At 41.2% G+C, this 14,404-nt stretch overlaps 1 protein-coding gene across 7 annotated transcripts in view; it reads right to left on the bottom strand.

Moving 5' to 3' along the window:
* AKAP13 (A-kinase anchoring protein 13) overlaps window positions 1-14,404 on the bottom strand; it is a 281,375-nt gene that overhangs the window by 172,577 nt on the left and 94,394 nt on the right. For all 7 annotated transcript variants that reach the window (XM_033919577.1, XM_033919575.1, XM_033919574.1 and 4 more), the window contains one exon: window positions 1,128-1,320. In XM_033919577.1, coding sequence (XP_033775468.1) covers window positions 1,128-1,320 — 193 coding nt within the window. The remainder of the gene's footprint in view (window positions 1-1,127; window positions 1,321-14,404) is intronic.

The following is a 14,404-nucleotide window of genomic DNA, read 5'->3' on the forward strand; positions in this document are numbered from 1 at the left end:
CTTATGAAACTCCCTAATCCCTTATTTATCCTGTTTGTCTCTGTCTTGAATAAATTACAACCCCTTTTGGGCAGGAACTCTCCCCTATGTGTTTGTGTACAGTGCTGTGTACGTCCACTAGCACTAAAGAAATGTAGCACAATGTGAAAAACATTTCCTGATCATTTTTTTCTGATGAAAATACAGATGATTTCGTGTATCTGGCTGCCTAGTCCATAGTTTTGCAACATAACATAACAATATGATTGTATACCGCCGCTCTTAGTTCTGTGTGGTTTACAGAGCGAAGATACTGGACATTCACAGTGAATTACAATCCCTTAGTTGGAAAATTTACCAAACAAGTATGTTTTAATAGGTGTTGGAACTAATATAAAATTACCGAGATGTTTATCCCATATACCGGCCTGATAAGATGGCATTCTGCCAAAGAATCGATTGTAAACACATCCCTTGACCGATGGAAAGTCAAATATTTGTGAACCCCGTGTAGGGCGTTTCCTATTAACAAATTCAAAGTGGTCAAGAAAATAAGTAGGTAAAAGACCATGTAAAGACTTAAAACCTAGACAGCCAAACTTAACATTCTCACCTCAATTGGCAGCCAGTGCAATTTTTGGAAATGTTTTGTCACAGGGTCAAATTTTTTCAGACTGAATATCAAACGAACAGCGGTATTTTGAATAACTTGTAACCTCTTGATGCTTTTATTACAGATTGACAAATAACGGTTGTAATCTAAAGTGCTTAGAATAAGTGACTGTACCAACAGCCTAAAGGAGGAAAGGTCAAAATATGGCCTAATTGTTCAAAGCTTCCAAAACAGAAAATAGCATTTTCTAACAAGAGTGTTAATGTAAATAAGAAACAAAGAGAATTTTCAAAGGTAATTGCAAATGTGACCTGAAATGTGCAGTAGCTAAGTATTTCTACCTAGTTAGAATATATATTTTAGAGACTCAAAAACAATTGCTCTCCCTAATTCTTTTATAGTTTACAATAATCTTCCTGCCTCAAAAATAACATTTTGGACTTGACTACCAGGTAACAGAAAAGCACAAGAAAGCACATGAAACCCCCCCCCCCCCTCCCCAATCTTAAGCCATTTTTAAACACCCCTTTCTCACCAGATGTTGGGAGTGGCTTTTCATGCGTTTCCTCAGTTCCCCTATGTTGTCCTCCATGCTGGACTCTGCTCCCTCTCTGCATTTCTGTGTTAGCGTATAAACGTTCAGCCCACGATGATGTTTCACACGGAAATCTCCGGAATGGATGGCATGGGAAATATCGCTCCAGGAGTCTGGCTCACCAGATTCTTTACTAAAACAAAACAATCCAACGTGTTAATGTGTAAACTCCACTTAAAAAGCTTCAAGCTCTGAAGTTAACCACCCTGGTTAGAGCCTTCCCTAGACCGACTGATTTACATGGAAACAAAACAAAACGTAACAGAGAAGTTATGCTCCCATGCCGGGTTCAGACAGACAGGCACGCACACAGAGGCAAATCTTTGTGCAAAATATGAAGGGGAGAGAAAAAAAAAGGAGCACGAGGAAAAAAAAAAAAAAAATCCTCAGCAACAGGTTATGCAGGCTTTTTCAGTTTCAGTCCACTTACGTAAGGATTGCCAATATAAAAAGCAAGCAAGCATACAAACAAGGAAGTACAGTGAAGCTGTTAACGTAACAATGTATCTATCCAAAGCTGTTTCACAGTAAACAAAAAATATATGTTTATATTCAATCTTGCTAACAAACAATGGTTACACCATAAAATGTAACGCTGGCTATTCACTAACACCTACTTTCCCTTAGATAATCAATCATCTCTATAATAAAACCCTAAGCCACGCAAGCGCACTTCCACTTGACACGTCCGTGGCCTGAAGAAGTGCGCATGCACGACTACAATTGCCCCACCTTCGCAGTCCTGTGGGTCAGTGGCAGCAACTGAGTGGTGGACAGCAGCCCCGCTCCGCCCGTTGACCCTTCACAAACCTCCCGGCTCCAGCGGCGTAGGCAGCACTGTAAACACACTGCTTCGCGCCCTTCTACTGCCGATTTCCTCTGCCGCGTCTCTGATGACATCATTGGAGACAGAGGCGGGAGAGGAAATCGGCAGTAGAAGGCCGCAAAGCAGCGTGTTTATAGTGCTGCCTACGCGGCTGGAGCCCGGAGGTTTGTCGGCGGTGGGAGGGTCAGGAGCAGGCCAGATCGAGCAGAACAACAGCCAGATCGCGGTAAGAGAAGGGAAAGGGGGGTGGGGGAAAATGCTGCTACTGCTATACAGGGACTTGGAGGGGAAGGGAAATACCGCTGCTGCTTCTGCACAGGAAAGGGGAGGGGGGGGGATAGGAGGGAAATGCTGTTGCTGCTGAATAGGGAAGTGGGATGGAAATGCTGCTGCACAGGGAAATGTGGAAAAATGACAGACAGACAGCGGGAGGGATGGAGACAGAAAAAAAGAAAGACACAGGGGCAGGGAGAGGGACACAAAGACAGACAGAGAAAGGGGGCCAGGGAGAGAGAGAGAGTCAGTGGGAGGGAGACAGACAGACATATATTCTAGCACCCATTAATGTAACGGGCTTAATGACTAGTAGATTAATAACCCTACTGAATATGGATATCTACCGGGCCCAGTTGAATTCCTCTAAAATATGTACAATAGGGGAGAAAAAGACCTCAAGTGCCTGCAGCTGCTTATGCTTAGAACTTGTCTTGATAAGTCAGCTGTATGCGGGCTATCACCGGTCAAAACACCCCCCTTTTTTTATCGATATCTTTAATATATTTAATCATCCATTTTCTCTTTTATCATTTTTTTTGTTCAATTTGTTTTTTTTAAAACAGTACTGCCGCCCCCCAAAATTTTATTTCGAAAAACGGCGAATGCGTTTTTTTTTTCCGCCCATCAAAAGGCAGGGGAGGCAGGAGAGGGCAGCTGGAGCGCCGGCGGGTGAAGAAAATCACTCGCGGTCTGCTCCGACCGCCTCTTCCTGTGGTAGAGTCGGGCTACGCCAATCGGGAGCTGCTTTGACACGTGCAGTCCAACTTTACTACAGGAAGAGGCGGTCGGAGCAGACCGCGAATGAGCGAGTCCGCGATTCGCAAATTCGCAGGGGGAACACTGTATATAAATAACCATTATGGGAACCCTCTACCCAATATCATTTTGTACTTAGCTTGGGGTATGTCACTGCTCATGGGTGCAACGGAGCGTCCCCGTTTCGCTCTTCACATTTTAGAAGGGCTTCTTCAGGAAATGGGTAATCCTATGTTGCCAATTCTGTAGAACTTTATGTGGCATTCAATAGTTAAATCTGTGTCGCAATAGACTGGTCACTAAACTGGTTGGCATACTTTAACGAAAGAGGGAAAAGTCTTCAAGTAGATTGTCAGCCCGTCGGGACAGACGGGGAAACATGCTTCGGTTAGGTGCCATTGACTCGTATTCGAGTCCTAGCGGCTTGATAATATCAAATTTTCATGGCAGAATACAGACGTAGATTGCCGGGCCTTTCTTCGGCGCATTATAAATTTGATGATGTCGCCCTTGTTGCATCACACACGATCTTCTGCCTCCAACACTGTCCATTTGCTGCTGCCCAGATGGGGGGGGGGGGGGGTACATGATTAGTCTGACATCTCCGCTCAAACCTGTCCGCCTGTCGTATGAATGAATAAATAGCTCAAAAACAAGGTTTGGAAATTTCCTGCCTTGTTTCACTTATCAGAGCTATCATTAGTCAGAAACTTCTCCCCCCCCCCTTTACAAAATTTATCAATTCAAATTGAGCATGTCACAATAAGTATGAATTTGTGCCATGCCTTGTTCATATGCAATTCAAATTTGACAGATGAATTGATACATTTTGTAAGGGGATTTTTCTAATGATACCTCCGAAAAGAGAAACAAGGCAGGAAATTTCCAAACCTTGTTTTTGAGCTCTTGGAAGTCTTTTCCCCCCTTTCATTAAAATATACCAACTGGTTTGGTGAATACTCAATCATATATTTGATGGTGTAATCACAGTACGCATTGTCAATTCCTAAATAAAGGGCAAATATAACGCTTGTACGATTATAGTTCCAAAATTCACACGTCTGCAGTTATTAGTACATAATACCTAGCTATACAAAGAAAAGTCATCATTTAGGCATAGAAACCCTCTCCGCCCTTTTTCCTCATTTTAATTTTGTTTTACAAGTTTAAAAAGAAGCAGCTTTATAATCTTTAAAGCACCATGGTGAGTGTGCATGCAAGAGTTGCTCAAGCATTTAAAAAACAGTCTGTAATTGACCTACATCTAACTGGCAGGAGAAAAACTTCAATGAAAAAAAAAAACCCCTCATAGGAGCAAGCACAGTGCAGTCTTAGGTTTGCTGCAAAAGATGAATGGGTGTTCACAGGCTCCTTAGGAAATCTTTAGGATCAATACAGTCAAAAGAAAAGACTTCCGCAAAGCTAGATCTTTCAGATTAGAAGTCAATTATGCAGGTCAAAAGTGATAGATGTGCAAAAAGTGATGGCCTCGAAATTGCTGTTCTTCAATAGGGCTGAATGTATGGCTATTTGGAAAGCACGTTTAGGACATGAAAGCAAAATAAATTTATTTATTGACAGTTATTAACCATCTTTATGAAGAGATTCACCTAATTCTACTTATTTTAATTTCCAAAGGAGATGTGTATGCATCATAGAAGCATCATATAGAACAGCATGGAGCCAGACTATCAACATTGTCTCTCAGGTTCTATAAATGTCACACAAATTTAAGTGTGCAAAATTGAAAAATAATGTATTACTTGTAAAAGTATTGCTAGTAATATGTTTATTTACAAAATTTATATTCCACATTCTTTGCCACTCTAGGTGGATCACAAATCAACATGCAAATCCAAATACATAAATAATAATAATAAAACCAAAATCAAAAGATAAAGAGTTAACACAAAATAACTTATTTGGTTCATTTTATAAAACTATACCATTAAAAAAATTACTTAAATTGCTGTTCATAGCCAAGTCAAAACCACTACTGTTGCTTTATCACATTATTGATACCATTCAAGTTGTTTAAAAAACAGAATACAAACCCCTCTTTTACGAAACTGCGATAGCAGTTTCTAGCGTGAGAAGCTGCACTGCTCCCAATGCTCATAGGAACTCAGTGGGCATTGGGAGCAGCGCAGATAAAGACCCGAATGGTCCATCTAGTCTGCCCAACCTGATTCAATCTAAAAATTGGTTGGTTTTTGTTGTTCTTCTTCGCTATTTCTGGGCAAGAATCCAAAGCTCTACCCGGTACTGGTCTTAGGTTCCAACCACTGAAGTCTCCGTCAAAACTCACTCCAGCCCATCTACACCCTCCCAGCCATCGAAGCCCTCCCCAGCCCATCCTCCACCAAACGGCCATATACAGACACAGACCGTGCAAGTCTGCCCAGTGCTGGCCTTAGTTCTTCAATATTGACTATTATTTTCTGATTCTAGATCCTGTGTTCATCCCACGCTTTTTTGAACTCCATCACCGTTTTCATCTCCACCACCTCCCTCGGGGATGGAATTAATTTTTCCGGGGCTACTGCAAGAGTGTACCTTTTTTTCTCTGTTCAGCCGCACTGCTCTCAGTCTCTTCAAAAGCCACCAGCAGCTCTCCCTTTTCGCTGCCGGTGGCTGACCCGGGAGGTTTCTGGGTCAGTCGCTGGCAGTGTATAGGGAGAACTGTCGGCAGCCTTTGAAGAGAACGCAGCTGAACAGAGGAAAAAAAGGTATACTCCCACAGAAGCCCTATAATGGGAGTTGGAAGAAATGCTGCACGGGCTGGGAAGGGAGGGAAAGAGATGCTGCAAGGGCTGGGAAGGGAGGGAAAGAGATGCTGCAAGGGCTGGGAAGGGAGGGAAAGAGATGCTGCAAGGGCTGGGAAGGGAGGGAAAGAGATGCTGCAAGGGCTGGGAAGGGAGGGAAAGAGATGCTGCAAGGGCTGGGAAGGGAGGGAAAGAGATGCTGCAAGGGCTGGGAAGGGAGGGAAAGAGATGCTGCAAGGGCTGGGGGGATGTGGGTACGTGCAATAGAGTCATGTTTCAGTAAGTGGTGGCTCTTTGCTTATTGACCAAGTCACCCAACAACCTTGGTTAAGTGAGGGGTGTCTGCATATAGAAATAAAACAAAAACAAGGAAATAAGGGGATACCTTACCCCTTCACCCCCTACCCCTGTATGCATTTTATGATTAAGTTTTGAACTGGGAACCCTTTCTTCCTCAGACCAGAAAAATCTGGAGGAGGAAGGGATTACATTCAAAAGCTAATCATAAAATGCATTAAGTTACCAAGGTATCGTTTTATTTCCTTTATGTTTTATTTCTGTACTAGTATTCTACCTTGAAAAGTAGACTAACAAAGCCCCAAATGGCATTTTTCCTTTTTACTCAAGTAGAAAGTGGGTTGACTTGAGTAAAAAGGAAAAATGCTTACCATGTCTTAACTCAGATCGAAACCTTAAAATGGATAATGGCATAAAGGTACCTTGCAAAATCCAAAGTTATGACCTGATTTGTATCCATAAAGGTTGGTTTTTTTTTTTTTTTTTAAACCCCCAATCCCCCCCCCCCCCCCCCAGACATCATAACCTGGGAAATTGCCTGGCTATCTACAAACAGCTATTCAAGCCAACAGATTTGATCCTAAAATTTTGGGGAAATTTACCTATTCAAATGCAGGTAGGTTTAGGCACGTCTGAGTTAGTAAACTAGAAACAGAATCAATTGGCACTTCATAAATGCCAGCAACTCATCCCCTTTTTGCCCAGCTAAATTTTTAATTATGTTTTGTATTTTGTTACTTTCCTTTCAAAGGCCACCGTCAAGGTGAATTCCAATTAAAGATTAGTAAGTCCCTTACGTTTATTGTTTATTAAAAACTTGTTATACCACTTATGTTAAAGAGCCAATTGGTTTACATATTAAAGCCAATCATCTATCAATCAAGGAACTCCATTAACAGGAAGGCCTGAACCATTTTTCATACAGAATGGAAGAATTCATTCTGCTTTCTTAATCATGTCCTGTAGAATCACTAATGTGTCTTTGAATTATCTCTTCCCCAACCCACTCCTGTATTGAAAGCCTGTGAAAAAAAAATTGTTTCACCCCTCAAACCAGAGAGATTATAGCCAGGTAGCTTACAATTTACCTGGAATAAGAGGGGCAAGCTGATTTGCCCAGAGTCACAAAGGGTCATTAGGTAGGTATTCTTTGGCAGCAGGCATATATTCTCACAAATTGGTGACATCATCTGATAAAGCCCTGTGCAGACTCTGCCAATTGTACTGTTTCTTTAAATCTCTGAGGCAGTGACTTCCCGCCCTACGTCGATGCACAAGACTATCAATTCAGTAAAAAAAGCTAAGCAGCCAATTAGTTGAGGTGGGCGGGTTGTGAGAATATATGCCTGCTGTCCATGGAGAACACATGCTACAAGTAAATAACTTTATTTAATCCAAGGCATAATATTTTCACAAATAGGCCTCTCCAGCTGCCAGGATTATGTCTGCTGTATAGATACCTTCTCATATAAGATGAACCTACTGTAAAACAAAAAAGAGCTGTAGGGAAAATTGGTGCTCAGGCATCAAATAGATTTTGCAGAACTGCTTGGTTGAATCGACTATTGCTTCTGAAATTTTGTTCCAAGCACTAATGAGAGGTACGGTAAATGTAAGGACAGAGGACCAAGTAGCTACTTTTTTTTCTTTCCAGCTTATGATTTATCTTTAATCTTATCTATTGTTTTGCCTTTTGTCTTTGTTTTGTTCTATTTCTATCATTTAAATTTCACCAGAATTCTACTGTTCAACGGCTCCCCCTTCTGCTTCTATTCCTTTCTCTCCTCTTTTCTACCTTCCAAAGTATTTAGATCAATGCTGTCTTGTTAAAATGTTTATTTTTCCTCTAACTCTACTTTTCACTTCTCTATTACCCTCCAGGTACTTTAGTTAGATTGTGAGCCTTCGGGACAGTAAGGGAATTTTTCAAGTACCTTTCTTATTTCTAATCTTAATGTATATTTTCTGTAAACCGCTTAGAACCTAACGGATGTAGCGGTATATAAGAAATAAATTACATTACATTACATTACATGGACCATTTGGCCTTCATCTGCCATCATGTTTCTAGGTTTCTATAACCATAAAGCTCTATGACATCACAATGCAGGCAAAGAGCCTTAGCCAATGGGAAGAAGATATGCAAATGTTAAGAGCCTTAGCCAATAGGGAGAGGAGGAGATAGTGGATGCTGCAGAATTCTACTGTTCAACGGCTCCCCCTTCTGCTTCTATTCCTTTCTCTCCTCTTTTCTACCTTCCAAAGTATTTAGATCAATGCTGTCTTGTTAAAATGTTTATTTTTCCTCTAACTCTACTTTTCACTTCTCTATTACCCTCCAGGTACTTTAGTTAGATTGTGAGCCTTCGGGACAGTAAGGGAATTTTTCAAGTACCTTTCTTATTTCTAATCTTAATGTATATTTTCTGTAAACCGCTTAGAACCTAACGGATGTAGCGGTATATAAGAAATAAATTACATTACAAGATTACATTACTTTGCAGATGTCTTCAACAGAAGCAAGAGTGAAAATGAGCTACTGAAGCAGTCATGGCATGTACATGATGTGCTATGACATGGCCTTGAAGCCTCAGCCCAGTCTGAGAATACAAATATAAGATACAATCAGTCAGCCGAGTCAGGATGGTATGTTTAGTAACAGGGGTAACCCAGTCTGTTGGGATGAAGGATACAAAGAGCTAGGAGGACTTCCTATGCAATCTAGGTCAGTGATTCTTAAAACTTGTTCTGGGGGATCCCCAAGCCTGTTAGGTTTTCAAGATCAATGGTTCTTCTGGAGGACTCCTAGTCAGTTGGGTTTTCAGGATATCTCTAATGAATATGCATGAGACAGATTTGCATATAATAGAGCTGATAGACATGCAATTCTGCCTCTTGCATTTTCATTAGAGATATCTTGAAAACCCAACTGACTAGGAGTCCTACAGAAGAACCACTGATCTCGGTGATAATCCAAAGTATGCTTGCAGTCCAAGGTGTGAAGCGCTGTTTCTCCAGGATAAGTGTGATGCTTTGGGAAGGGTGACTTGGATATTTATTTGAAGATAGCCAGACAATTTCCCAGGTTATTTTGTCTGCACCACATATATAAATCTTTATGGATACAAACCAGGTCATAAGTTAGGATTGTGCAAGATACCTTTATGAACAAAATGTCATTATACATTTTAAGCATTTTTTTCCTTTTTACTCACGTAGAAAGTGTGTTGTCATCCGGTCTTCACTGCCATTTGGTTAAAATCATCTTGAAGGATGTTGGTTTTGGTAGCTATTCTAAGAAAGCAGGCAAGATGACAAACTGAGAAGAAAGTCAGACTATTTTAGGAAGGAATCTGGGATGTGTTCAAAGAACAACCCTGTTATGTGTAGGGTGGATAAAAAACAAAGGGTTTGAATCTCACCGACTCGTCTAGCTGATGTGAGAGCTATGAGAAATATATATTTCCAAGTGAGAAGCTTTAGAGAACAGGAGAGAAGTGGTTCAAACGGAGCTTTCATAAGGAAAGATGGCATGAGGCAAGACCTACTTTTACTGGAACAATGGTCTAATACTTGGCAACTGAGTTTTAATGCCAAAAAGTGTAAGGTTATGCACCTTGGTAGCCTGCAGAACATACACCCTGAATGGTGAAAACTTAACAAGAACGGGACCTGGGTGTAATCATTAGTGAAGATATGAAAACTGCCAATCAAGTGGAGAGAGCTTCAGCCAAGGCTAGACAACAGCTGAGTTGCATCCGAAGAAGTTTTGTCAGCCGAAAGCCTGAAGTTATAATGCCGTTGTACAGGTCCATGGTGAGACCTCATCTGGAGTAAACATAGCAACATAGAAGATGACGGCAGAAAAGGGCTACAGCCCATCAAGTCTGCCCACTCTGCTTACCCATCCCCTGTCTATGCCCTAATGGCCCAATTTCCTTATCTTGACCCTCGTAGGGATCCCACATGGGTATCCCATTTATTCTTAAAGTCTGGCACGCTGTCTGCCTCGATCACCTGCACTGGAAGCTTGTTCCAATGATCAACCACTCTCTCTGTGAAGAAGTACTGTGTTTAGTTTTGAAGGCCACAGTATCAAAAGGATGTGAAGCGAATGGCCACTAAGATGGTCTCAGGACTCGAGGATCTCCCATATAAAGAACGTCTAAGCAGGCTGCAGTTATAGTCTCTCGAAGAACGCAGGGAGAGGAGAGACATGATAGAGACATTCAAATATCTTACAGGCCGTACTGAGGTGGAAGAAGATATATTTTTCCCTACGGGTCCCACGGCAACAAGAGGGCATCCACTCAAACTCAAGGGTGGGAGACTTCATGGTGACATCAGGAAATACTTCTTCACTGAAAGGGTGGTTGATCGCTGGAATGGTCTTCCACGTCAGGTAGTTGAGGCCAGTAACGTGCTCGACTTCAAGGGACGATGGGATAAACTTGTGGGTTTGCTCCGGGGAAATGCTTAGGAGGAGGGTTCTTTTAGAGGGAGGGTTCTTTGAGTGGGCAGACTTGTTGGGCTGACGGCCCTTTTCTGCCGTCATACTCTATGTTTCTATGACATTTAAGTCCCAAGGTACTGGAGGTGGTTCAATGGCAGGCTTGGTATAAAACAGGCCTTTCATGAAGTAGATTGTGAGCAGATATACAGAGAAACCTAATTGCGCTTAAATGTGCTTCGAGTTGGTCTTTCAACCTAACAGACAGGTGGAGGAGATGATCAAGAATTGAAGAAAGCGAACAGGAGGTAGGGTTCACAGCTTTAAGTGTACACTATGAAGGGAATCTTTTTCATTTGAAGTGGTAGCACTGCTGCTGAGTGGAAGTTTTCTGGAAGCATGGATTATAGCCATAACCTCAGCTGAAAGAGAGGAAGAGGTTAAAAGGTTGCTCTCAGGAGCTGTGCTATTAACGGTAGAGTGTGAGGGTTCAGATGGAGAAGGGAGCCCTCATTCTGAGTGAGGAGAGTTGGAAAGGATGTCAACCTTCACAGTAGTTTGGATGAGAGCTCAAGTAGAAGTGAAAACAATATCTGACGTGGCCAATGAAGAACCTAAGAATAGCCTTACTGGGTCAGACCAATGGTCCATCTAAGCCCAGTATCCCTTCTCATGGTGGCCAATCCAGGTCACTAGTACCTGGCAAAAACCCAAAGAGTAGCAACACTCCATGCTTCCGATCCAGGATAAGCAGTGGCTTCCCCCATTATCTGTCTCAATAACAGACTATGGACTTTTCCTCCAGGAAATTGTACAAACCTTTCTTAAAACCAGCTACGCTATCCACTCTTACCACAAATCTTTGGCAATGTGTTCCAGAGTTTAACTATTCTCCAAGTAAAAAAAAACATTTCCTCCTATTGGTTTTAAAAGTATTTTCCTGTAACTTCGAGTGTCCCCTAGTCTTTGTAATTTTTGATGGAGTGAAAAATCAATCCACTTCTACCCATTTTACTCCACTCAGGATTTTGTATACTTCAATCATACCTCCCCTCAGCTGTCTCTTTTCCAAGCTGAAGAGCCCTAACTTTTTAAATATTTCCTCATACAAGAGGATTTCCATCTCTTTTATCATCTTAGTCGCTCTTCTTTGAACCTTTTCTAGTGTCGCTATATCTTTCTTGAGATAAGGAGACCAGAATTGAATGCAATACTCCAGGTGAGATCGCACCACGGAACGATGCCGAGGCATTAAAACATTCTTAGTCTTGTTAACCATCCCTTTAATAATTCTTAGCTTCTTATTTGCTTTTTTGGCCACCACAATTTGGGTGGAAGGTTTCATCGTATTGTCTACAATGACACCCAGATCTTTATTGCAGCTCTAACTCCCAAGGTGGACCCTAGCATCTGGGAACTATGATTCGGGGTTAATCTTCCCAATGTGCATCAGTTGCTTATGCTCACATTAAATTTCATCTGCCACTTGGATGCCCAGTCTTCCAACTTCCTAAGGTCGGCCTGTAATTTTTTCACAATCCGCATGCGTTTTAACAACTTTGAACAGTTTATTGTCATCTGCAAATTTAATCACCTCACTTGTCGTTCCAATTTCCAGCTCATTTATAGATACATTAAATAGCTCCAGACCCCTGTGGCATGCCACTGTTTGCTCTCCCCTCCACTGAGGAAAAATGACCGTTTAACCCTACCCTTGAGTGAGACAGAATGGGTTCATCCACCATTGGAGTGACTGAAGCGAATTGCATGTCACACAAATGTTAGCAGAGATGAATCCTATGGATTTCATGTGCTAATTACTTATTTATTTTCAGTATTTATATACCACTTGTAACCTAAGTGGTGTACATTCAGGTACTCAAGCATTTTTTCCCTATCTGTCCTGGCAGGCTCATACTCTATCTAATGTACCTGGGGAATGGGGGATGGGGGATTTGAATCCACAATCTCAGGGTGCTATAGTTCTAACCACTATGCCACACACTCCAAATCTTAGCATCTTAGTAAAACTATTCCATTGTTTTATGTTTGTTTGTTTTTCTCTCTCAAAAAATGAAACTGGGTAATTTGGAGTTAGAAACGTAGAAACATAGAATATGACGACAGAAAAAGAGCCTTCGGCCCAACAAGTCTGCCCACTCAAAGAACCCTCCCCCCCTAGGTTCTTCTTTGAAGTGAACCCACATGTTGATCCCATTTGTTCTTAAAGTCAGTCACATTATTAGCCTCAACTACCTGAAGTGTAAGATCATTCCAACGGTCAACCACCCTTTCGGTGAAGAACTACTTCCTAGTGTCACCATGAAATCTCTCGCCCCTGATTTTTAGCGGATGCCCTCTTGTCGCTGTAGGTCCTGTAAGGAAAAAGATGTCTTCTTCCAGTAACGTATTGAATGTCTCTATCATGTCACCCCTCTCTCTGGGTTCCTCGAGAGAGTATAGCTGCAACTTACCTAGACGTTCTTCATATGGGATATCCTTGAGTCCTGAGTCCACCCTAGTGGCCAACCGTTGGACCAATTCTATTCGGTCTTTAATAGTACATACCAGTCCACTATGTTATATTATCTATTCTCTAGTAGTTAAGTAGTGGTTACATTGCAATGTTTAATGCTTAAAATGTTTTTTTTATACCGCTAACTCTGAAAACTGAAGTGGTTTATATTCAAAGTAGAAAACTGAAAAGAACTACAAAGAATTCCAAAGTAAAGGAACAATCGTTAAAAAAAGCCAAATGACAAAGACTAAGGGACACTCGATGAAGTTACAGGGAAATACTCTTAAAATCAATAGGAGGAAATTTTTTTTCACTCAGAGAATAGTTAAGCTCTGGAACGTATTGCCAGAGGAGGTGGTAAGAGCGGATAGAGTAGCTGGTTTTAAGAAAGGTTTAGAAAAATTCCTGGAGAAAAAATCCATAGTCTGTTATTGAGAAAGACAAGGGGGAAGCGCTGCTTGCCCTGTATTGGTAGCATGGAATATTGGTAAGCCTTGAGTTTTGGCCAGGTACTAGTGACCTGGATTGGCCACTGTGAAAATGGGCTCCTGGGCTTGATGGACCATTGGTCTGACCCAGTAAGGTTATTCTTATGTTTTTAAGTTTCAGATGGCAGTATTAGTTGGTAACCTGATGCAGAACGGAGAGCGCGAATAGGTTTGCATGGAATAAGGAAAGATACAAGATAATGTGGGCTGTCCAAATATTATATATTTAATATTTGAGAACTGGGTTTGTGGCATACTCTGTTTTGTGAAATACAACATCCAGTGACTCTGGTACCTTGTGATTTTACAATATGCAGAGGGTATTAGCATTAGAAAAGGGAGAGAGAGAATATTCATTTGAGAAGTAATTAAGGGTTGTAGAATGTCTTTGTAAATTGTTTTGACAGTTATATATATAACTTGTTCCAAATATAATGTTTGTATTACATTAGAAATGAAATTGGTTGGCTTCCAGTGTTGTAATTTCTTTGAAGAAAAGCATGCAGTGCTGTGTTAATACCATAATACTATTTAATACTTACCTTTCTTTGAGCTCCAAACTCTGGTTTATATTAAAACAGCCATATCATTTTTTAATTGAACCATTTTAGGGTTTTTTTTAAATCAATTTTTATTAGAAAAGATTTTTGTTACAAAAACACTTGTCCTGGGGGACAGTCATTTTAGCTTTTTGTTGTACATAGGCCAGGCCAACTCCCGCTGATTGATGGTCGTCACTTCCAAACTTGGATGCGTTTTCTGGCTTGGTTATTGTCTTGTCATGCTATGAAGATGTAGATATAGTGCAAGGACAGCATTTATAGCTCTTGGGTGGGAGACA

This window comes from Geotrypetes seraphini, chromosome 14, assembly GCF_902459505.1.
Source record: "Geotrypetes seraphini chromosome 14, aGeoSer1.1, whole genome shotgun sequence".
In the NCBI taxonomy this organism is placed as follows: Eukaryota; Metazoa; Chordata; class Amphibia; order Gymnophiona; family Dermophiidae; genus Geotrypetes; species Geotrypetes seraphini.